We start from the raw sequence: 23,144 nt of genomic DNA, 5'->3' as shown, positions 1-23,144 counted from the left end.
CCACATAGCTCCCGTTCAAACCCCCCACATGCAGTTCTGGCTCACCACCTCCACGCAGGTCTCTGGCTCAACCCCCTGTGACCCAGCATGGCTCCAGCTCCGGCTCACCCCCCCCAACCGCCCTGGTTCAAACCCCCTGCACGGCTCAGGCTCAACTCCACCCCCTCAATCCCCCTGCAGCCCTAACACACACCAGGCTTACCCCCCCGCCGCCCACCTCCTATGGCCTCAACCCACCACCAGACTTAACCTCCCCAACTGCTGTGCCCCAAAACCAGGACCTACCTTTCAAAAGGAGCTCCAGGTGCTCCTGCTGCTTCCTGCCTGCAGAATGTGTGTTCCACTGGGAAAAAGACCCCCCCCCCCGACTTGTGCAAAATTCGAGTTATGCGAGGGTGCGTGGGAACACAACCCTCACATAACTCGAGGGACTACGGTACTTCAGTTACCATTTGGATGCCAGTGATAAAAGCTATGATCCTGCTTCTGTGCGTTGTGGTGCACAAGAGAGGCTGGAACTGTGAAGCAACGTGCAGGATCACAACCTACTCTACTTGGGCTGAACAAGCACAGCGTTTGCTTGCAAGTTTCTATGAATATTCCACTTCACCAACTCCTATGACACAATCATTTTTAAACCAGAAGACATGGCTGTATTTCAAGTCACTTGGAGCGCATGCCTGCAAATGGTACTCATGGTACAATGTGGTACTCATTACCCAGTTAGCCTCAGTGGCCAGCAGCCTGAGGAGCCATGTTTGCAAGATCGGGCCCTTTGTCCCCAGCATTTATTTTTCAGATACTGTGAGCCTATTGGCTTTCCTTTTCCTCACCACTTGATAGATAATGTGAATTTTTCTCTTTCAAGCAATAGACAAGCTGAAGTCTCCAAATTCAGATCTGCTGCAAGCAGATCTAACTCCCTTTAGTTCAGCAGAGCTTGTAAATTAATAATCATCTTAAGTAATTCATCCTGAGACCTTAAAGCTCTTTACTAATTAGAGTAAGTAGCATGATCATTTTTTTTCTAGCCGGGGGGACGGGCACTTGAGCTTAAACCCACTTAAACCAGGCCTGGCCCGGCCCATGAAACTACATCTCTAGCTTCACTGAGAGAAGTATTGTAGCTGGGAAGTTGCTTCTAAAATCATGGTACAAGCTTTCTTTTCAGGTGTGGGACTGTAAGAATTTTGTTCTCCTGTAGCAAATCTCCTTTTGTCCAGCAGCTCTCAGTAACTTGTTTCTCAGATAACAGATGTGCTTAAGGGAAAGATACTTTCCTCTTATTCCCACCCTATATTTTTAACCCATTCCTTAGGGTGACTCCGTACTGTCAGCAACTGACAGTTCAGCTCCATTTTTCCTGTTATTTTACATGTTTAGTTTTGCGCCTTTCCTTGTGTCAAAAACTTCAAATCATGTGTTTTTGGCAGGTTTTCTTTTTTCATATATTGGTACTGGAATGAGACATGGTTCATACATCATAGACAGAATTATTTCCTGGTAGATGTGGGGAGAAGGCACATTGCAAAGGGGGAGAGAGGCTACTACAAGGCATGACATAGGCACATTTAACTGTCATGTTAATCATCCTATAATATAACTGACAGGCATATAACGTAAGTCAACTAAAAATAACAAGCAAAATGCAGTAACTCAAACTTAACCGAGGCAAAAGGGATCAGCTGCTTTGGTCCCTGTTTGATTTGAATTGTACTATTTGATTATAAAATGTAAAATGCTAGTGATTCTACAATGCAAGCAGCCCAGGGATCAATAACTGCTTCTAGTAAATGACTTCTGAAGACCTAGCAGTGCAGGAGGCAGTCAAGAGCATTCTCCTTTTGACCGTTTTTCGAAGGGGTTGGAAAGCAAGTGACCAGTGTTGTCTTTATTACCAGTATGAGGTAAAAGCGCCCGTTCCTTCAGCCTGCTTCAGGAATATTTGTAAGCAAATGGCAAAGATGCATGAAGCTATATGCGACCTGCTTCCCGAGGAGCAAACGCAGGTGAGCATTTTCAGCTGATTTATAATTCCTGCAACACTTCCATCATAAACACATGTCATCACCAGTACTTGGACACTTTTCCTTTCCACAAGCAAAAAAAGTCTAGTGAATAGAGCTGTTTTGTGAACAGTAAATGGGATTGGAAATCCCATAGCAGCGAGCTCAGGGTGAATTGAGAGAGAGTGTTGCAACATTTGCTCAACTCTAGCTCCCCTGGGTGAGACTTAGCTGGCTTATTTCCCTTTTGCACCAAACTTGTGCTGAATGTCTAGCTGTAGGTATCCTATCGAGGACCTAGTGGTGGAGTTCTACACAATGGCAGTAACTTGGCTGTTGTGTGCAGTCACATGAGACTCTCCCAGAATTATTACTGAAATCAACAGGGGAGCAGCCATTCTTTGTGTCTGTAATACAATTCAAATTTAACTTCATCATGGGATTATTTATGGCACTAAATCTACCATGAGATCAACGTGTTCTAGGTTTGCTTGTTATCATATTGAGCTATAGTATGTGCTTTTATAGATGGCCAGGAAGGACCTTTGTGTCCTCTAATGCACTGGATTGCAGTCTCCCTCATATGCTAATAAGAATTGTGCTAAAAATCCCATAGATAACTGATCCTATTGTTTTATGGAAGGGTTTTAAGTGGTTACAGTACATGAAAGAGATTGTTTATCTCTATCCACCTACAACTATGGGCGTCTCCCAGAAAGAGAAGACAGGTCCCTATCCCATAGAGTTGTGAACGTGGTTATGATAGACCTGAATATTTTTTTTTTTGGTGGGGGAGGGAACGAGGAAGGCTGGGGGCTGGTAGTGCTACAGAAGGGAGTTTCGGGGAATTATATGAATGAAGCTCTTTATTCTGATGCTGTTAAACATTGAGTTATTGGGTGTTATGGTCTGTTCTAGATGTTGTTTTTAAGAATTAATGCAAGCTACAAACTTCATTTGAAGAGGCAGCTGGCCCACTTAAATGTAGTCAATGATGGAGGACCTCAGAATGGGTACGTATGGACACTTCTTTAATATGGATTTCCACAGACACAACCGTGCTGAGTTCTTTAATAAATCTGCCTGCTGTTGTCAGAATGTCACTACACCACCTATTTAGAATGCAAGATCTCTGTGGAGCCCCAGTCTGCTAAAAGTTGCAGCTTGAAGAGGTCATTGTTTTGAAAGAAAGAGGGGTGAGAGAGGGAACAAGGGCTATGTCTACACTAGTGAGTTTTGTCGACAAAAGGGGACTTCTGTTGACATAACTCGGGGGCGTCTACACATTAAGCATTTTGTCGGCAGAACTCTGCATTTGCCTTGGCAATGTTATCCCTCAAAAATTTGAGGAATAACACTTGTTGACAGAGGTGCAGTGTAGACACTTCTGTCAACAGGAAACGGCTTCCAGGGGCTGGCCAGCCGTTTGCAGAGTTGCCATTCTGCTTTCTGGCACCAGAGGGCAGTACAGGCTGGCAGTTCTCTGTCGACAGAGCAAGTTGTGTGTGGCCATGTCTTCACTAGAAGCATTTGTCGATGGAAGTTACTGTCAACAAAGAAATCTCGTCAGAACTGCTGTTGACAGAATGCATCTGTACTTAGCTTGCTCTGCCGACAGAGAACTGCCAGACTGCACTGCCCTCTGGTGCCAGAAAGCAGAATGGCAACTCTGTAAACAGGGCTGCCTGGCAACTGGAAGCCTTCTCTGTCGACAAGTGTTACGCTGCACTTTGGTCAACAGTACTCTGTCCAGAGATAGTTATGCCTCAGAATTTTGAGGGATAATGCTGTTGAGGAAAATGCAGAGTTCTGTCGTGACTTTGTCGATGGAATGCTTTAAACGTGTGGATGCTCCCTGAGTTATGTTGACAGATGGTCCATTCTGTCGACAAAACTCTCTAGTGTAGACCCAGCCTGTGTGTGTAGCAGCAGTGTGTCGACCGAGGTTCTGGTGAGTAAAGAAAAGAGTTGAGAGGCAGGAAATCTGGGTAATATTCCTTGCACTGTCACAGATTTGAGAGACCTTAAATGTGTTGTTTCATAAGAACAGCTATACTTGCTCAGGCTAAAGGTCCATCTAGCCCAGTATCCTGTCTTCTGACAGTGACCAGTGCCCCAGAGGGAGTGTGAACAGAACAGGTAATCATCAAGTAATCCCTCTCCTGTCATCCATTTCCAGCTTTTGACAAACAGAAGCTAGGGACACCATTCCTACTCATCCTGGCTAATAGCCACTGATGGGCCTAACCTCCATGAATTTATCTAGCTCTTTTTTTTGAACCCTGTTAAAGTCCTCACAACATCCTCTGACAGGGAGTTCCAGAGGCTGGCCATGTGCTGCATGAAGAAAGCTTTCTTTTACTAGTTTTAAACCTCCTGCCCATGAATTTCACTTGGTGAGCCCTAGTTTTTAAGTTATGTGAATAACTTTTCCTTATTCACTTTTTCTACGCCAGTCATGAGTTTATATACCTCTATCACATCCCCCCCTTAGTCTCCTCTCTTCAAAGCTGAAAAAGCCATCTTTTTAATTGCTCTTCACATGGCACCTGTTCCAAACCCCTAAACATTTTTGTTGCTCTTTTCTGAATGTTTTCCAGTGCCAATATATCTTTTTTGAGATGAGGTGATCACATCTGTGCACAGTATTCAAGATGTGGGAGTACCATGGATTTATTCTGTATGCCTTTTTTTAATTATTCCTAACATTATTTGCTTTTAACTACTGCACATTGAGCGGATATTTTCGGAGAATTATCCACAGTGACTGCAAGATCTCTGAGTGGTTATAGCTAAATTAATCTCCATTATTTTGTATGTGTAGTTGGTTTTTTTCCCCAATGTGCATTGCTTTACATTTATAAACATTAAATTTCATTTACCTTTTTGTTGCCCAATCACTTATAGTTTTGTGAGATCTTTTTGAAGCTTTTCAGAGTCTGCTTTGTTCTTAACTGTCTTGAGCAGTTCAGTATCATCAGCAAATTGTCACCTCACTGTTTTCCCCTTTCTCCAGATCATTTATAAATAGGTTGAATAGGATTGGTCTCAGTACAGACCCTTGCAGCAAGGGTAGGGAGGAATCACTAGTTACTCTCCCTTCTGAAAACTTACCATTTATTCCTACCCTTTCTTTTTTCCTGTCTTTTAACCAGTTCTCAATCTATGAGAGGACCTTCCCTCTTATCCTGTAACAATCTAAGAGCCTTTGCTGCAGGACCTTGTCAAAAGTGTTCTGGAAATCTAAGTATGCTATATCCACTGGACCCCCTTGTCCACATGCTTCTTGACCCCCCTCAAAGAACTCTAGTAAGGCATGATTTCCCTTTACAGAGAAACCATGTTGACTTTTCCACCAACAAGTTATATTCATCTATATGTCTGACAATTTTTTTTTCACTATAGTTTCAACTAATTTGCCTGGTACCAACATTAGACTTATTGGTTTGTAATTGTCAGGATCACCTCTATAGCAGTTTTTAAATATTGGTGCGACACTAGCTATCTTCCAGTCATTTGGTACAGAAGTAGATTTAAAGGGTAAGTTACAAACCACAGTTAATAGTTCCACAATTTCAGGTTTGAGTTCTTTCCAAACTCTGAATGCCATCTGGTCCCAGTGGCTTGTTACTATTAAGTTTATGCATTTGTTACAAAAACTCCTGAGACAATTCCTCAGATTTGTCACCTAAGAAGAATGGCTCAGGTACGTGAAGCTCCCTAACATCCTCAACCATGAAGACCGAAGCAAAGACTTCATTTAGTTTCTTCACAATGGCCTTATCATCTTGAGTGCTCCCTTAGCATCTTGATCATCCAGTGGCCCCATTGGTTGTCTCACAAGTTGTGTGACACACAGCATTTGGAAACATGAATTAATTCAGATGCATGGGTGGAAGGTGCTAAGAATTATCAATAATCAATGTTTTATCTGTGTGTAGAGAGGTCCTCTTAAAAAAATGGTTTTTAAAGCAGAACACTCCATTAGGGGACCCTTCTCCATAAAGAATCTGATTCATTTTAACCAGAGCCTATGCCAACAAGTCTCTCATACTGCTTTTTTCCCCCCACCAAATAGGAATTACCATACCTGATTAGACCAGTAATAGTTCTGCTGCAATGTCACACTTTTATCAGTGGCCAGCACCAGATACTTGACAGGGAGGTGTAAAAGAAACCAACAAAGTAAATCTTCTAGTGGACAATTATTGAATAATCTACCTCTAAGGGAATTTTCTCCCTGAAACATGAAGGTTTATTTCTCCTGTTTTTATCTAGTCTGATGAACAGAGGATGCTTTTGTTATCCATATAAAGATTTAATTCATTGGTTTCTATGAGATGTAGTTGCTATGAATTCAATAGGCCAGTTATGTTTGGGAAGAGTATTTCATTAAATTTTTTAAAATTTTGCTCTTTCAAATATCTTACTTTTCCGTTTCAGTGAGTGTCCCCTAGTTAACCTTAATAGGTGTGCTGTTTACCTTCTCCATCCCCTCTGTTAGTTTGTGTATTCCACATTCTCCAAGCATTGTTTTAGAAACACCCAAATAGACTTGTCTCCAAAACAAAATGTGAAAGTTACATTCCTGTTAATTTTACAGCTGCTATTCAGTGACTAGATGTAGGCAGGCCTCCCAAGAGCTGCTACCATGAAGTGGAAATCCTGCCAGAGTTATAGCTTAACAAAAAGGAAACCTGCTCATGTTCTGCTGTGGGATGTGAAATATTCTGTTTCAGTAAACTTGACTAGCTGTCACTATTCACCAGATGCCACCCTCTCATTCTGTGGGGCTATATTTTTACCTTAGGACTGAAAAATATGTATGAATAGGTTCATTAGTGAACACTGACTTTCAACTGGGCTGGGCTCATTTTTACTTAAATTTTTCCAAGTCACTTATTCTACATTGAATGTTGGAATACCAACTAATTTTTTAGTTAATTTTTAACCCAGGATAGGATGCACCTCACCGCCGTTAATTTCTGCAGGAGCTGCTTATGAGGAATTATTAAATACTTTTATGAAGTCTGAATTTTCAGTGAATTCTGCTTTGTGTTCAAATTTTTATTGCACATTACCATACAAGTCAGGTTTTTTAGGTTGAGATTATCCAAGGAGCCTAAATGGAGTTAATGTCTAATTTTGTTAGCTAGCCAGCCCTAGGTCTATCTGAATAGACAAGGAAACCAGAAATAATAATTACTAAGTAGTACAGGTTGAACTGGTCTGGCTGGACCCACAGAGAGCCTCAGCTGGGAGTGGACGAGAGTCCAGACCACTCGCAGGAGAGGGACTTCCCTTGGTCCAGAACTGGTCTGGTCCTAAAGGTACCAGACCCAGGCAGGCTAACCTGTGTAGCAATATTCCTATGACGTAGCCTATATTAACTCTCTAAACTCTGTCTAGCTCAGGACTACTGATATGCTCAAATTGGATTATGCTCAATTTGCCATCAGCATCAGAATTAACAAAAAAAATCTGTTTTTTGCTACAGATTGGTTACAGCAGATGTAGCTTTTTACACTGGAAACCTTCAAGCTTTGAGAGGCCTTAAAAATCTGGACCTAAACATGGCTGAGATTTGGGATCAAAAGAGGTGATAATCTCCAGGAATTAGTCAGCTGGTTCTGTCCACCAAGGGGCTTGTTTCAAGAAGCTTGAGGTAAAAACTTCTGAGTGGGGTCCATGAGAGGATACTTTTGATTTTTGGTGAAACATGATCGAGGAGGAGCTGCAAGGAGTGACCTTTTGTGTGTCCTTCAGCAAGAAACAAGTGATCAGCTGTCTGTGCAATGGTATTTTTCTTTTTCATGCTCTCTGGAAACAGACTCAGGTTTCTTTGGACCAAATCCAAACAAACACCTAGCTGTAACACAGCTGTAGTTGTCTAGAATGCTCTGTGTATCTTTATATTAAAAAGATGCTTTGCATTTCCTCTAGTGCAATGAAATTCATGTGGTGTCTGACCTTATTTAATGATGGTATAATATAAAATCTTGCAGGTGAATTCTGTATAAAATGTTTTTCTCTATGAAACTGCTGTTCTAAGATTTATTTTTTTACAGATCTTTATAAAAAATAAATGGTTTAATTGGTTGCATGCAAGATTCAGATTTATTAGTAGGATGTTTCAGGGTATTTCTTCCAGCTAGGTGCAGTTCTGCAACCAGAAGATACAACTTAAGTGAACATGCTCTATACTAATGCCATTAGCTAATGGATAGATTTTAAAATTAGTGCCCATAGCATAGATACTTCAGACTGATTCCAAACCAGTGATTTCTTATATGCAAGATTGGGTCTAGTGGCACCCTCTCTCACAGTTTTTAAAAACTAACAGCATTTAAATAAAAGGGTGTGATAAAAAGAAAAGTTACACTAGTGCAGTTGATAGATGATGGTTAAAACTGGTTATATTTATTTAATGAAGACTAAATACTACCTTAAGTCTGGAAGCTGCCAGTACTAAGTAAAAGTGCCTGTGTATTTTACATCCACTACATTTTACCTAAACATAGTCTGAGTGCCTAACCTTGTAATGATTACAGACAATGAAGTGGTCGACAGTGATTGTGTGCCTGTCTGTTAGCATAACAGATACCGTTGTTAATCAAAATAAAGCTATAAAATCACCAGTTTTTTAAAGACCAACTTTTTTTTAATGATACAGATCAGTCTTATACTAAACATAATAAAGTTGCATACTGGTAAATATCATAGATTTGAAAGAATGATCATCAAGACAGGAACTGATCCTTTAAAACAAGTACAGTCACGATATGAGTTTCCATTTTACTGCAAAGGGCAGCAGATTAAGGAGCCAACAGAAAACTTAACACCCAGCTGTACTTTGCTTAATTACATTCTTTGGGTAAATTTAAAACAGTTTATTCCAGCCTGTGCACAAGATCATAATCAATCTGACCTCTCAGCATTTATTAGGAATACATTTGTATTACAACAGTATAGCTTAACTATTAACCTAGTCACTATTCAATGGCATAAGTTAAGTATGATTTGTGAACACAATTTCTAACATCTCTTCACTTAGCAGCAGTGAAACATTTAATTTTATCATACCTGTCATTTTACACTTCATGAAGTAGCTAACCAGCTGATATTCACAGCTTTGTTTTTGCAGATACAAGCAATTCAAAACTATTGTCAGAGGCAAACCTCTTAATTTCTTATAGTTCTGTCCATCTTGTCCAAAGACAAACATTATTGCACTTTAAGGTTATGTTAACTGAGTTACAGAATCATTTCAAAGGCTAAAGCATTACTTCTGCACATCCTTTTGTTTAGTTAAAAAGGGAAGCGCAGAAAGCTATGTAAAATTAATACTGCAGGGTATAGTGAGGTGATGAAGCACAGGTCTTGTGTGCCACTCATGTTAATACCTACAGGTTCTTCCATCAGTGGTCCAGGATCCTAAGATTCCCAGATACAATTTTGTTCTCCAACACTGCTCCAGGTGGGATGTCAATCCGATCCCCATGATTTGCAATGATGATAACTGTTCCCTAGATTAGAGAAAAAGGCACATTAAAATCCTCTGAAAAAAAACTCTGGGCCTAACTCATACCATAAGCATCTGTAAGAAAATGAGGCTTCTAATATTAACTGTGCAATAAAACAGCTAGCTGCCTTGCTAAGATGAGAAAATACAGTATGTATTATAGCCCAGTATTACAAGAGTGGATGAGTAAGCTCAGTACAAACCACGTTTGAAATTCTGTCTATCAGATTAAACAGGTGATCATAAAACCTTTGCACTAGCTATGCAACTTCTTTGGTGACCAGAATTTCACTCCCATTTAAAGTGCTGTTATGAGCAGTTCTCTCTATTCAAAGGACATGCTTCCTAGGGGTAATCTGCTCATCCTTAAACTGAGTCATCCCTGCTTTATGTGCCATTTATTTCCCCATTGTCTGTCTCAACAGATGTCAAAACAGCAGAAATGTAACACTTTGAAGACTAACAAGATGATTTATTCACTCACTGAAAAAATCAGTTAGTCTTTAAAGTGCTACATTTCTGCTGCTTTGTTTGGTTGGAGTACAGGCTAACATGGCTACCTCTCTGTTACTCTTCAAGAGATGACAAACACCTACAACTCCCCCTGATTTCAGTGGGATTTGCCAAGAACTCAGCACTTGATTAGAATTAAGTTATATTTAATACAGCAGCAGAAAAACAGCTGCAAGTATGTTCATTTGTGGAAATCTGAGATACAAATCAAGAATGTTATGACCAGACAGGAGAGGAAAAAAATCAGTCTAGCAGTTAGGGCACTGACATCAGACTTGGGAGAAACAGGTTCATTCATGTCTGCCACACTTCTCATGAGCTCTTGGGTTAAGTCTTTCTGCCTCTACTCCCATCTGTGAAATGGAAGTTGCATAGTGCTCCCCCATCTTGGAGATGTTGTGAAAGATCAAACTATATGGAGAGTAGATACACTTCTTAGCTGCTTAGTTTGAAAAATACTCTAGTTAAAAACCCTAACCACTGATTCAATTTTAAGTGCTATATACCTTAGTACCTGACACCATCATGTATTAGAAACTGGTCCAGTGATTGTAGAGGCAAACTCAGAATCTAAATGAGTGAGACTTTTCCATGAGATATTTTATGCATGCACACAGTTTTATGATAAGATCCAGACAGGCTTAAAACTCTAATGCGTCAGTGTGGCATAGATAAAATTGAATTTTATGCAAATCAAGCTCATTCACATACACACCTTTAATGAAACGTTCTTGCCAAATGTAACATCACCTGACACTGTGAGATGATCCAGTTCAAGCATATCTGGTATACTTTCAAACCTCCTCAAGTAATCTTGAACCTTTTTAAAAAAAAGAATTTAGAGGATGCATTTGCTGTTTTCCCCTCAAAACTAAGGGTTTAATTCTAGAATACTGAAGCAAGTTAAAGGACGAGAATAAAGTTAAACATAAAAGTATATGAATACAGCAGGTTTTTAAACAGTCCAATTTATTTTGTGAATTGAGTTCCTACCTCTCCTAGATAAACAACTCCAAAATCTGTTCTTGAACCTAATAATAGACAGAGCTCTAAGTCAACAACTATCCCCATGCTAGCAGCGTGACAGCTCCTTTCAACGTAAAGTTACAGGAAACTAATTACACACAAAAGTAATGTTAGTAACTGCTTTCTAGAAATAAAATAGTTTAAAAAAGCCTGAAAATTAGAATGGACAAAACATTATTCATCTTTACTGTCCCCAAGCAAAAGGGAGTGTAAGATAGATATTATAATGCAGTTTATATTCACGCGTTTTAAAGATGTTTGCCTACAGGAATGCAGCTATTTCATGACTTGAGAACTATCATTATTTGCACAGTTGGATGTCATTAAAGTAATTGTCCTTGTAATTTAGTCTCTTCTTATGGGTATGTTAACATATGAAAGGCATCACTCCTTAGTCATTTCTTGACAAAAATATGCAACTGTGAGGGCTTACCTTGGTGAAAGAGCTTCCCAGTTTGACCAGAGGCACAGTTGGAAATTCACGTTTCTCACTCATAGTTAAGGAGCCAGCATTAAGGCTATACAAGTTGGACATCACAAGTAAGAGATCTGATGTGGTCTTGACTGGCAGAAAACGACTACGAGGTACGTTTATCCCCAAAGAATTCTCAAAACTTTTAACAGCAGCACCAACTGCAGTCTCTAGCTGAATAACATTTAAACCTCCATCCAGAGTCTGAAAGAAAGTTGTAGCATGAACATGGTCAAACAAATGCTTGTTCACCATCAGTCCTTTAAAAAGTCAGAAGTTTTAACATTATATTCTTCTTAACAGCAAAACAAACACATTCAGGAAACAAAGGTGAAGTTGCAGGAACAACTCAGCACAGTCTCTCCTGTTTTCCCCTCTCAATTCCTACTATGAGCTTACCTTTGCATTAACAATGATCTCCATATCAATAGCATTTTGCTCTTGAAGTCGTTTAATTGCAGACAGAGAAATCCACAAGTTGTTTGTATTGAATATTTTGAATTTTGACACAGACTTAAATTCATCAACATGTGGTTTGGGAACCTGGGCTATTTCAACAAGTCTCAGTTTGTTTTCATATTGCGTGAGTGTACCACCCTGTAAAGGCAGAACAGATTTAAGTTCTGTAATACATGCAACAGCATGCTATAATCATAAAAAAAACTTCATAACAGTATGTCATATAAGTCTCAACACACACTCTAGTGAGGTGCAGTTGGAAGTGTTTTGCCTATCACATTCCAAGACCAAACATTTAATCTCATTTAAAACTTGTTGCATTTATGGCAGAAACTCACAGGAACAGTAGCACTGTTATTCCAGTTACTGATGCTGGAGAACACTAATAGTTCTTTTAAGGGAGCATTTAATAGCTGTTCTCCACTGTGGTTCTAGACAACAGATAAAATTTTCAAAAGCAACTAAGTTGACAGATGCCTATTTGTCAATTTGTCACCTTTTGCTTGGGCTGGATCACTCAGCCATGGAAAATTCTATAATGTTACATGTCGCTCCAAATTAAACCTTTTCACAAAGGTAAATTCAGAAGTGATGGTTGAAACATAAGATACTCCATTGGGTTATAGGCTATGTAGCACTTACCAGGGTGTCAGTTACCTGTTTGTCAATGAGACTTCAAAGAATAAAGAGTCCTGATCTTGCATTACATTCCCTCCATTGTATGGATTGAATTGGCTCCTTTACAGTGGTGGCGAACCTTTTTAGGGTCTAGGGCCACTGACCCACAGAAAAATGAGTTGGGGGGCACACAAGCAAAAAACCTCACAGCCCCCCTGCCCCTATGCTCTAGTACTATGAGCAGGAGCGTGGAGAACTGAGGTTCAGGGCTTCTCACAGGCCAGATTAATTTTTCTCAGGACCTGGGGCAGAACCAGCAGTAAGCAGGGTTCAGTGTGTGGAAGGGGGCTACTAGGTAGCAGGTGTAGGGTTTAGGTGGGAGGGAGGGTGTGCAGGAATGGGGGGGTGAAAATCAGGTGCATAAGTGGGCTCGGGACAGCAGTGGAGGGATAGGAGCAGGGGGGGCACTTTCCTCCCCATTCCACTGCCACCCCTCCCCCAGCTGAGGGAACAGCAGCAGCAGGAAAAAAGCCATTCCAGGAAGCCTTTTTCTCATGATCCTGCCAGGCACCACCCCGCCCTCACATTGCTCTGCTTGGCCTGAATTGTGGCCAGAGCAGGAGGAGGCCTCTGCTGCCAGCCTGGGGAGGGGGAAGGAGGAGCCGCAGCAGCAGCAGCTCCCACCCCGTGCCCCACCCTGCTCCAGATGCAGGGGAGGGGAGCCCTGAGCTTCAGGGTCTAGATCCAGGCAAGTTGTGGGCTGGATCCAGACTGCAGGCTGTGGCTCCCCACCCCTTCTTTAGAATACTACTGAATGGAGCTACCAGTACTTTTCATGATAGAAGAACATGAGACAAGAACCTTTATAAGCTAAATGGCTGGTGGCACTAATCAGTGTGGCAAAAATGCTTACAACATGTAGTAAACTTGTAATTGTTTTGGTTTAAATTTTGGCCAACAACTGGTCAGACATACCCCACCCCCCAGCTTCACCTGAAACTCATGAAGGCAGGCTACTGGGTCAAGATTACCTGAAATTTAAGCTATCAAGCATGACATACTGTGTTTTAAAAATACAGAAGTAGGTTAGGCAGCCCTGAACTAGCAGAGATGCTATTACAGTACCCTGATGGTTCCCAGCTTCTCTTTTATTAGCCCTTCTTAGATGTTGCTATATGGGACGGGAAGGATGTCATGACCCCTATCTTGAGAATATGTGGTCTATACAACAGGGCTGTACGGTCTAGTACAAGTTGTACCTCTGTCATCTGGCACCCTTGGAACCTGAGGAGTCCCAAACATGGGGATTTGGTGCACGTGGGGAGTCAGGCCCCCAGGCTGCTTGGGGAGGGTATGGCACACTCCTGTATGGCTGATGGGATTTCCTGGTCAGGATCTCACTGGTTGTGGGGCTGCCTGTAGGGCTCCCTGCCCCAGCCATCTACCTGCAGTGGGGTTTCCCCTACCTCAACCAGCTCCCTGTACTGCAGGGTTCTCAGGCTCCTGTATCCTGGACAGCATTCCTGCAGCTTCAGGGCTGCCAGTGGGGCTCTGCGCCCCCACTAGCTCCCTACCACAGAGGCAGCATAGGCTCCACGGCTTCAGGGTCTGGGCATATGCACGGCTGCCCGCAGGGCTCCCCACCCCAGCCATCTCCCTGCACCATGAGCCTGCCAGGCTCCTTTTCCACTCCAGGGGTCCCCCTGGCTGCAGGACTTCCCACTGGAGCTGAGCTCCCCAACCTGGTTGTCTGTCGTGTGGCTCCCCAGAGGACTCCCAGCAGGGCTCCCTGACAGCAGCAGGGTTTTGCTGAGCCCTGCACAGCTGGAGCTCTCTGGTCCAGCAGTATCCATTGTCCTGAGAGACAAGGGATGCTGCCAGTGAGAGAGTTTCAACCTGTAGTTCAAGTCCAGGAGATGGACACATTATTAATACTGGCATTAAAAAAGCATGCTATACTGCACCCCATGCAACAAACTAAAGTTATGTCATAAAAACTGCTGATTTTATATCCTTTTCAACTTAGGTCTACAGCTGACTGCTTTGCTTGGGTTATATAACCCTTAAAAACATTTCTGCTGATATTTAAAATGATTCAAACCACTGCTACAGAAGAAAAAGACTAAAATGTTACTAAGTGAGTGGATGAATTATATCAAACAAGTACATTTTCACCTTAACATCTGCCCTGGTTTTATTTGTGACCTCCATGACAAATTCACAGCGTTTTCCATTTGGTGGATTCATAAGATGGTTCAGAATGTAAAGGTCCACAGTGGCTCCCAAGTTGTCTATATTGGACACAAAAATGTACTCTTTCCCTTCTCCTATAAGCGTGTCAAGCAGACCAGAGTTATAGAAACTGGAGTAGATATCTCCATGACCTGGGGGATACCATGCCTCAGTATTCTCTCCCGAATAAGATACATCCTTGGCTATTGGCAGTAGAGATTCTTTATTAATTCTAGGATACCTGCAAAATGATAAGATTCATACATTTTAAATATTGATACATGCTTTAATGCATTAGTAATGCCATCACATGGGATATGCAAGACTTGGTGCAGCTTTCACATCATCACTTCTTAGGCCAGTTAATCAGATACATAGAAGCCAGAGAACATTGTGTTTGTTCATACTTGGATATCTGAGCAGAAACTGCAAGTTAACATTTAATTAAGTATGAATGTAAAGGAATCATCCCTTTGGAGCCAAAGGTGATGCAAGTTTCTTACTCCATAAGGTAGGGACAGAGAACCTACAGACCAGCCAGCATGTTTTGGGCTCCTCTCCTACAGGGTGAGCTGGCGCTGGCCTTCCAGCCACATGGGAAGGGTTGTGTGTCTGCACACACCACTGATTCTCCAGGACCCACTGGCTCACACCACCGTGAGGACTAGAGGAGCCCCGAGCCTCGAGGGCCCAATCCAGGCAAGCCACAGGCTCTGCCAGACAAGTGGGGGAGCGCCTCTGGGTGCTATGGGGCAGCGTTCCATGCAGGCCTCCCATTGGCTGAATTGTGACCAATGGGACAAGTGGGGGTGGGGGACAATGTCAGTTTCTGCCTTCCCTGAAGCATGCGGAGATACATGGGGCATCTTCCACCCCTCACCAAGCTGTATCAGGTAGGCATACCTGCCCCCATACTCTACTTCCTCCCTTTCTGCCCCCCCTCAAACTCCTTTGCACCCTTTCCTCTTGCCCAGACCCCCACTGCTCCAAGTGTGCTCCTCCCACACCCTACCTCCTCAACCACCATCCTGCACCCTTCCTCTTGCCCAGACACCAAACTCCTACTCCTAAGTCCACATCTGCAACCTCCCTTCCAGACCCCACCCCCCCATCCCCCACCCACTCCTGCACCCCACCTCCCACCCCAACCTCACGTCCCCTCATGCCCATCCCTGGCAGCTTGCCCCTTTGCATTGAACTTCTCATTTTGGCAACATCCCAAAGGCTGCGCAGGGGCCCACAAAAATTGACTAACCTCAGTTGCGGGGGCCACCTCTGAGGGTGTTTGTGTTTTGTTTTTCCTTTTCACTTGCGTGTGGCCCTCTACTTGTTTTTTGGGTGGGACAGTGGCCCTGACCCAAAAGATGGTCCCCACCTCTGCCATAAGGATTCAGAACATATGTGCAGTCACAGGAACCTATGAATTCACTTAAAAAGAGCAGGATGCTCCAGAATCTCCCATGAATGGTTAAAGGCAAATTTAATTGACAATTAGCTGACAAGTCATTCCAGAACCCATCCAACCTACTTCCTAAAGTCCCAGGTCTGATTTCACAGCCAAGACAGTTTAGAATTCAAACCCCAGGTTTCTGTGCTCCAATGTAAGTCTGTTCCTGAAGCAGAAATTACTTCCACACATTTGTTTGTAATTTTATCTGGTTGTTCTTGAGCCCTCTCAGTTTTTAAATTTCCAAGAAGGCCCATGTAAAGAGGCAGATAATGAAAGTTACTATTAACATTCAAGAATATTTAAATTGTCTAGAAATTCTTAAAATTCTGTTGATACACATAAGAAAGAGCTTGTTACTTTTACCTCAAAGAGAGGATAAAAAAAGCTGATACCTGCTTTGATTAAAAGTATATATTTTGACCCGACTGTGGCTGTATTTCTGTAAGATTTTCTTCGTGTCTTCATCAGTGTTAAAGGAGTTCATTAGAACAAGAGGAACATCTGCATTGTAGGTTTTGTTTAGATGCTGGGAAGAAAAAAGTTATATTCAGCAAGAGTTACTGTATTTTATTTCTGCCACCCTAAACGAGACTTTAGATTTGACTGTCTAACAAAGTTTATAAAAAAATCCCATAAAAAGTTATCAAGACAAATGTAACATTTAAAGGTAATCTTCATAGTTACAAAGGTATTTATGATGAAACAACAATTGTTGAAGGTCTAGAATAAATGAACATGCACACACAAATGATTCAGCACTAATGCAACACTTCAGTCCTTAACTCTTCAGTTCTAACAGGAAAGTGCATCAGGTAGGATAATACAAAAAAGATGTGCCGGGTCTTAGCTTTCTTTGAATTTCAGACATAAACCCAAAAACTGTCCACAAGATTGTATCTCTTTAGGCAATTTGGAGCTTTTACAATCCACTCTATATTTAGGATTATTTACAAAATGGTCTGCAATCTCCTACCTACAACAGCTTTGAAGGTGTTTCTCCCCTCCCCATCTTTTTGGTAGGCTGATGACATGAGTTAGGTGTGATGGTATTACTTAAACAGTTGAAAAATGGTGCAAGTGGTTAATCATGTGGTAACAGAAGACAGTTCAGTTAGGCCACTGGCTAGCACCAGAAGTGGTAATGAGACATAATATGTAAAACTCAGTTAGGGAGGGACTGGATCTTTATAAAGGACAAAATGCTGCACAACAGCAGGAAGAGATCTGAGAGTGAGTGAAATAGGCAAGAATTTCTCTTGGGTTGAAAATAGACAGACACATGGGAGATTTTGAGCCAGGTCTAGAGGGTCCTGATGCAAGGGGAAGCCTAAGCAGCAGAGCCAAAAAAGCAATGACTGTAAAGCCTAAGGGGACTTTGGAGAGGAGTTGCAGGGAAGGATAAAATCTGAACCAGGCCCCTGAGGAGGGAGATTCCAAAGAGCACTCTGAAATAAGAGGAAGAACGAACTTGGCAGAGATAGGCTGAATGCCAGCACAATGCTGTTAGCAAGAAGAGCATGGGACCTGGAAAGGAATCCTGGAAACAGACTGTCAGGGAAGGCCACTAGAACCAAGGAAACAGTACAGAGACACGATGAAGACTAAAGGAGACAGAGTGCTCACAAGAGGGTTCAATATGGAATTGAAATTGAAGAGGAAGGGTTCTCAATGTGGCAGACTCGACATGGGCTGGTAAAGCACTGGGGACTCAAGTGGGACTTGAGCTGTGTTTTCTTTGAGTGGTTTACACTAAATCTCAAGTGAGGACTCTGTCTTGGCAATCTCCAACAGAGGAGGCTGAGCTTTTCATGTGAACTTGTTCTACCCGAGATGGGTGTGTAACTAAACCATGACCTGGAAAGATGGCAGAGGTGAAAGAAGGGGCAGATACCTCAGGAGTAGCACGACCTTCAGCTGGGGGTACAGGACAAAAAGAGCTGCTACATCATGCCGAGTCATGACAGGGTATACATAGGGAGAGACCAACTTTCTACATATGAACAACATGTAAGGTTAAAATTTTGGCACAGGGCTGTATTAAAATTCATGGGGAGGTTGCTAGCAATAAACCTTAAGTCATGGAATTCAGAGTCCCACACAGGTAAGCCCAAGCCCTGTACCTGGGGCTGAGGCTGAACTGGAAGCCACACATCTGTTAAAATCATGGAATCTGTTACCAAGTCGTATCTTTAACAACAGCTTAATGCACACAGTATTGAATATTTAAAAATTTGGAAACCAAAGACATGTCCCCTCCCTTAACTATGTAAAGAGTTGGCATTATTCTACTGCAATAAGGAGGCAATCAAAAAAGATTAATTGAAACAGATCCAGAAAGAATAGTCACTCCAAATACTGAGAGACACTCGCTTGCGTAATTTCTAACTGCTGGAACATTCAGATCTGGACACATTCTTAGTGCCTTTATCTCTATGTGCCAGGATTTATTAAAATAATCTTTAAAGGAAAAAGGTGATTATGCTTCTCACCACATATCTCCAAGAACTTTTCTTAAGTGTAGCTTTCATGTCAGCAATGGAGCAACTATTAAGAACTTAGGTTTCCAAACCTCTGTTTGAGAAAGAAATGGAAACCAAAAAGTGAGTCCATTAACCTCCACATTAACAATCAAAGACCCTCAAAAGAGAGCATCTGAAGCACCCTCTTGGACCTCACAATGAAGGCAAGAATTGGGTACAAAACTAAATCTTTATATAGGACTTCGTATCACCTTCCTAGCCCTTGGGAAAAGTGCCAACAGACACACCAATATGTACTCCAAACTAAAATATTTTGATAAACATCTAAAACTAGAAAAAACTGCATGAGGAAACTAGGGCAGACATCTTTCATGGCCATCTTAATTACTTACTGTAACTAGGTAGCATTGCAAAAGTAATGAGGTTTAATAAACTCGGACAAGAGGTCCTCCCAAAACCTGCCGATGCAAATTTTCAACTATCGCTTTTAAAATCTAGGGTTTGCTCAGAAGCAAATATAATTTGCAGTGATGAGAGGGAGGTTTAAACTTGAGAAAAAGATTTAGGGCTACTGTTGAGACTCGCATCGGGGGGCTGGGGTAGAGGGGATAAATCAGAAGTCTACCTGGGATTCTGCTGCTAAATTCTGCAGCTTGATCCATGCTACGTTAGAAGTACTAACACTATCTTGCTTTGCATACATACCAATTTAACCTTATACAGAATGGTGTGGACAAACTAATTCAGTTATTTCACCTTCTCCACCCATTCCAGCCACATAGCACATCATCAACCACCACCATGGGCTCAGCGCTCATTGGTGTCTGATGCCTCTTCTCACTATTTCCTTCCATCTTTCCCTGTCCAGTGCAGAGCGGCTTAGTTTCTGCAGATGAGCTCGGCACCAATCTACTACTATCTACCCATTCTCTGTGGGGTCTCCCTCTCCTATTTGAACAGTCCATTATGCCAAATATCAGGGTCTTTTCACTCGTCATTCATTCTGCAATTATACCCAAACAGCTGTAACTTCTATTGTATAACCTTGAGCAGTAGGTTCTCTTTTGGCTGTATCTTTCTATACAATTCCTCGCTGGTGACATTCTGTGTCCATCATATTTTCAGGATCTTTCTATAACAACTTCTCTCAAACATCAATATTCTTCTCTTTGAATCTTTCATTATCGCCCATGTTTCACATCCGTACAACATGCTGCTGAGCGTACACATTTTCAAGACACTCGTTTTGTTCCTAAGCTAATTGCTTTGCTTTTCCAGGTCTTACCCATTGTCTTCAAACTCACTGTTGCTTTCACTATCCATTGCTATTTTCTTCTTACAGTCTAGATCATATGTTACATTACTCCCCAGATATGTGAACTTCTCTACATTCTCTAGTTCAATCCCATTTACACCGATCTTTCTTCCCATTTCTTTATCTCCAAATACCATATCTCTAATGGACACAATGCAGAGCCTGGGTCTGATTTCAGATTTTTACCCAGTAGGGCAGAACAGTACCACTCACATGGCCCAGTTTCAATTTAATCAGATTAGTCAATGAAATCATTTCCCTACTGGCAAGATTTTCAGTCAGAATTTTAACATAAGCTTTGATTCACAAACCGGATGTTTCTATAAGGGCTTTCAGAACTGATCAAAAGTTACTTACCTCAATCTGCTGAACTGTCAGGTCCAAGAAGGTGTTTTCATTCCGCACTCCAATAAGACTTTTAGGGCCTTTACAGCCCATGCTGGTGCCCAAACCACCATTTAGTTTCACTACAACCAGTTTGTTCAAGACTGAGGTTATGTTAACTGGCAATCCCCTGGCTTTTATCTTCTCATAGGGCTGAATCTGTAAGGAACCAGCAATTTCAGAATGAAGTCAAGTTAATTTCAGTCACCTTGGACAAATTAACTTCTAACATCGTTTTCTAGCTTGTTACACCTCCCCACCCCCATGAAGGGATTTCTAGAGAAACAGGAAAATATACCAGGTAATGGAGAATGGCAAGGAATTATGGTTCAGAGTTTAGCCAAAGTTTTCAACTTTTGAGCACTTGGAAAAAATCCACTCCCTCACCCCACCTTCCCAAATTTAAGAAGGTTCCCAGCCTAGAAAGCTTAAAACACCATATAAAACATAGTTTGTTAAATGACATCTCCTTTTGAAAATGTGTGTTATATTTGTGCTCATCAAGTCCCTCTTCCAGCCCATGGGGAAAGTGAGCTGTGTGTGAAGAGAGGTAAGAAGTATGTAAAGGATCACGACAGCATTTGATCACATACAGTGGTCCCCCTGAGGTCAGCAAGAGAATCATTCTCAGATTACTAAAAGTGTCCAACTCAGCAGCAACCCTTCCTACAAATCATGTCTCACCTAGTAAAGCCTCTCTCTGTGGAAAAGACACTTTTTCTTCCTTTAAAAAAGCAGCTTAATCTCACTGCATCCCCCGATGCTCTGTATTAAGCCACCAGAGCAAACAATGCAGGCTAAATTTTAAAAATTCTTTGCAAAAGTCTAATCAGATTAGTGTTGGTTCTGGGTATGAGGCCAGTTTCCCCTCCCCCCGCCACCATGCAGCAAGAGTTCCAAAATTCCAATCTTTCTATTTTCAGAGTATTCTCAAATGTTGTAGGAAAAGTTCTACCTTTATTTAGAGAGAGACTTAACCAGTTTGAAAGGAGATACAATTCTTCTGAATTCTGGGTGAGTCAATGAGTATACGAAATTGGGTTTATAACAAAAACTCAGTTGTAACTTCATTAGAGAAGGTCTACACACAAGAAAATGGGAAGGTATTAAACAGACAGATGACTCCAGAACTAATAAAACTAATAAGATTCTTCTCCAAGTTTTCCTTTTGAAGGAAGCTTTATGGATGACTAAAACAATACACAGATTTATACTATTTGAAAAAAAATCTTAATACTTCAAAATCTTCCAGCACTTCAGTTCTGGTTAGAATGTGGCACAAATGCAGCTTATTTATAACAAGACTGAATAAACTTGAGGCCTTCACATTCACTTTGGGTATGGAGGAGGAGGAGGGAAAAAATGGAAAATCACATCACTCGAGGACATTCCAGGTTGAGTGCAGGGGGGAAGAATGTATTGCACAACTGACATTCCCAATCAAAACAATAAAATGGTAGATTAACAGGATGCACTTAAGTTCTGTAATGCACAACCACGAAGGACTTTGCTTTCTCTAAAATGAATTTCTCTTTTCTTCGTTGTTTAATTAGGCATTGTGCCATAGCCATCTGAAACACTGAAAAGTTTGCCCAACACAAGAGTCATGCTGCAATCTATTGTACTTCCACTAGAACACCATGTGAACAATTTGCATCTTGTGACAATGTATGCTATTGACTAACCACCTTTAAAACATGCAAGTTTCACTTCCTGAAAAAATGTAATGATTATTTGTGTTTAAGATGCATGTTATTTCAGTGTAGGAAACGGATAGTTCTAATGGGTTTTTACATAAGGAGGCATTTTAAATTGTGCTAATGATTACGAAGTTTACAGATGGTGGACAGTGTGTCATATCCTAGAACTAGGACACAGTACTGAACCATTATAACTATTTATGGCTAGGTTATGGACATTTACCAAAGACAAACTGACATTATCTTTGTAACACTAAGGGCTAGCAACTTATGTCTATAAATAAGAAAAACTTATAGATGCCATAGTTTCTATAGTTTCCTACTTGCCCTAGCTGTGTGGTATTATTCACCCAAGCCCTTTGCTGCATGCAAAAGAAGAGCTGCACCTGGATGACACAGGAACAAGTCAACCTACTTAAGAATATACACAAATTTTGTTAAAAAAACTACTCCTTGCTTCTCTAAAAAAAATGAGAAGTCTAAGACTTGTTACTTGTATAACACCATATATTTGTATGCCATAGTTATATCATAAGTAATTATAAGCCTGAAAGTCTCATGTTAGTTGTGAACCAATGGTTCAGGAACATTTTTAATAGTGGGGGTTCTGAAAGCCAGCCTGCTTGTCTCTGCCCAATGCTCTCCCCAAATCTTATGTTGAAGTGATAAGCTTCCAATTTTAAGTGCGCTGGCTTAAACAAGATAATTAGATAAACTATTTCAGCTGGCTCTACATAGAGATTGCATACAAAACCACAAACTGAACTCTCAAATTATAACACCATTTAACATCTATGTCAAAGCATAGTATGATTTATAATACAAATCTGAGATTTTACACTGCTGAAGTTAATTAACGAACTCTGAAACCTTGAACAGTGAAACCTTGATTGCACATTTAACTAAAAGAATGCACCCATTTTGTATTATTCAGTCCTATAACAGGTTTAAACAAATCTAATACTAT

General features: G+C 41.3%; 2 protein-coding genes across 7 annotated transcripts in view; one reads left to right on the top strand and one right to left on the bottom strand.

Moving 5' to 3' along the window:
• The window catches only part of VPS54 (VPS54 subunit of GARP complex), a 78,647-nt gene extending 69,733 nt beyond the window's left edge, over window positions 1–8,914 (top strand). For 2 of the 3 annotated variants that reach the window (XM_074989396.1, XM_074989395.1), the window contains exons 22-24: window positions 1,902–2,009; window positions 2,925–3,019; window positions 7,504–8,914. In XM_074989396.1, the coding sequence (XP_074845497.1) occupies window positions 1,902–2,009; window positions 2,925–3,019; window positions 7,504–7,609 (309 nt within the window). In that variant the 3' untranslated portion in view covers window positions 7,610–8,914. Of the gene's footprint in view, window positions 1–1,861; window positions 2,010–2,924; window positions 3,020–7,503 lie in introns of those variants that run through there. The other variant, XM_074989397.1, reaches the window with a different exon arrangement.
• Window positions 8,915–9,368: 454 nt separating this feature from the next.
• Window positions 9,369–23,144, bottom strand: part of UGP2 (UDP-glucose pyrophosphorylase 2) — a 42,674-nt gene continuing 28,898 nt past the window's right edge. For all 4 annotated transcript variants that reach the window (XM_074989401.1, XM_074989402.1, XM_074989399.1 and 1 more), the window contains exons 4-10: window positions 20,451–20,636; window positions 16,691–16,824; window positions 14,792–15,089; window positions 11,939–12,136; window positions 11,501–11,743; window positions 10,757–10,861; window positions 9,369–9,532 (exon numbers count right to left, since the gene is read on the bottom strand). In XM_074989401.1, coding sequence (XP_074845502.1) covers window positions 9,425–9,532; window positions 10,757–10,861; window positions 11,501–11,743; window positions 11,939–12,136; window positions 14,792–15,089; window positions 16,691–16,824; window positions 20,451–20,636 — 1,272 coding nt within the window. In that variant the 3' untranslated portion in view covers window positions 9,369–9,424. The remainder of the gene's footprint in view (window positions 9,533–10,756; window positions 10,862–11,500; window positions 11,744–11,938; window positions 12,137–14,791; window positions 15,090–16,690; window positions 16,825–20,450; window positions 20,637–23,144) is intronic.

This window comes from Carettochelys insculpta, chromosome 3 (genome assembly GCF_033958435.1).
Source record: "Carettochelys insculpta isolate YL-2023 chromosome 3, ASM3395843v1, whole genome shotgun sequence".
NCBI classification, from domain to species: domain Eukaryota; kingdom Metazoa; phylum Chordata; order Testudines; family Carettochelyidae; genus Carettochelys; species Carettochelys insculpta.
The sequence above is the reverse complement of the archived record's forward strand: the minus strand, read 5'-3'. Positions and strand labels throughout refer to the sequence as shown.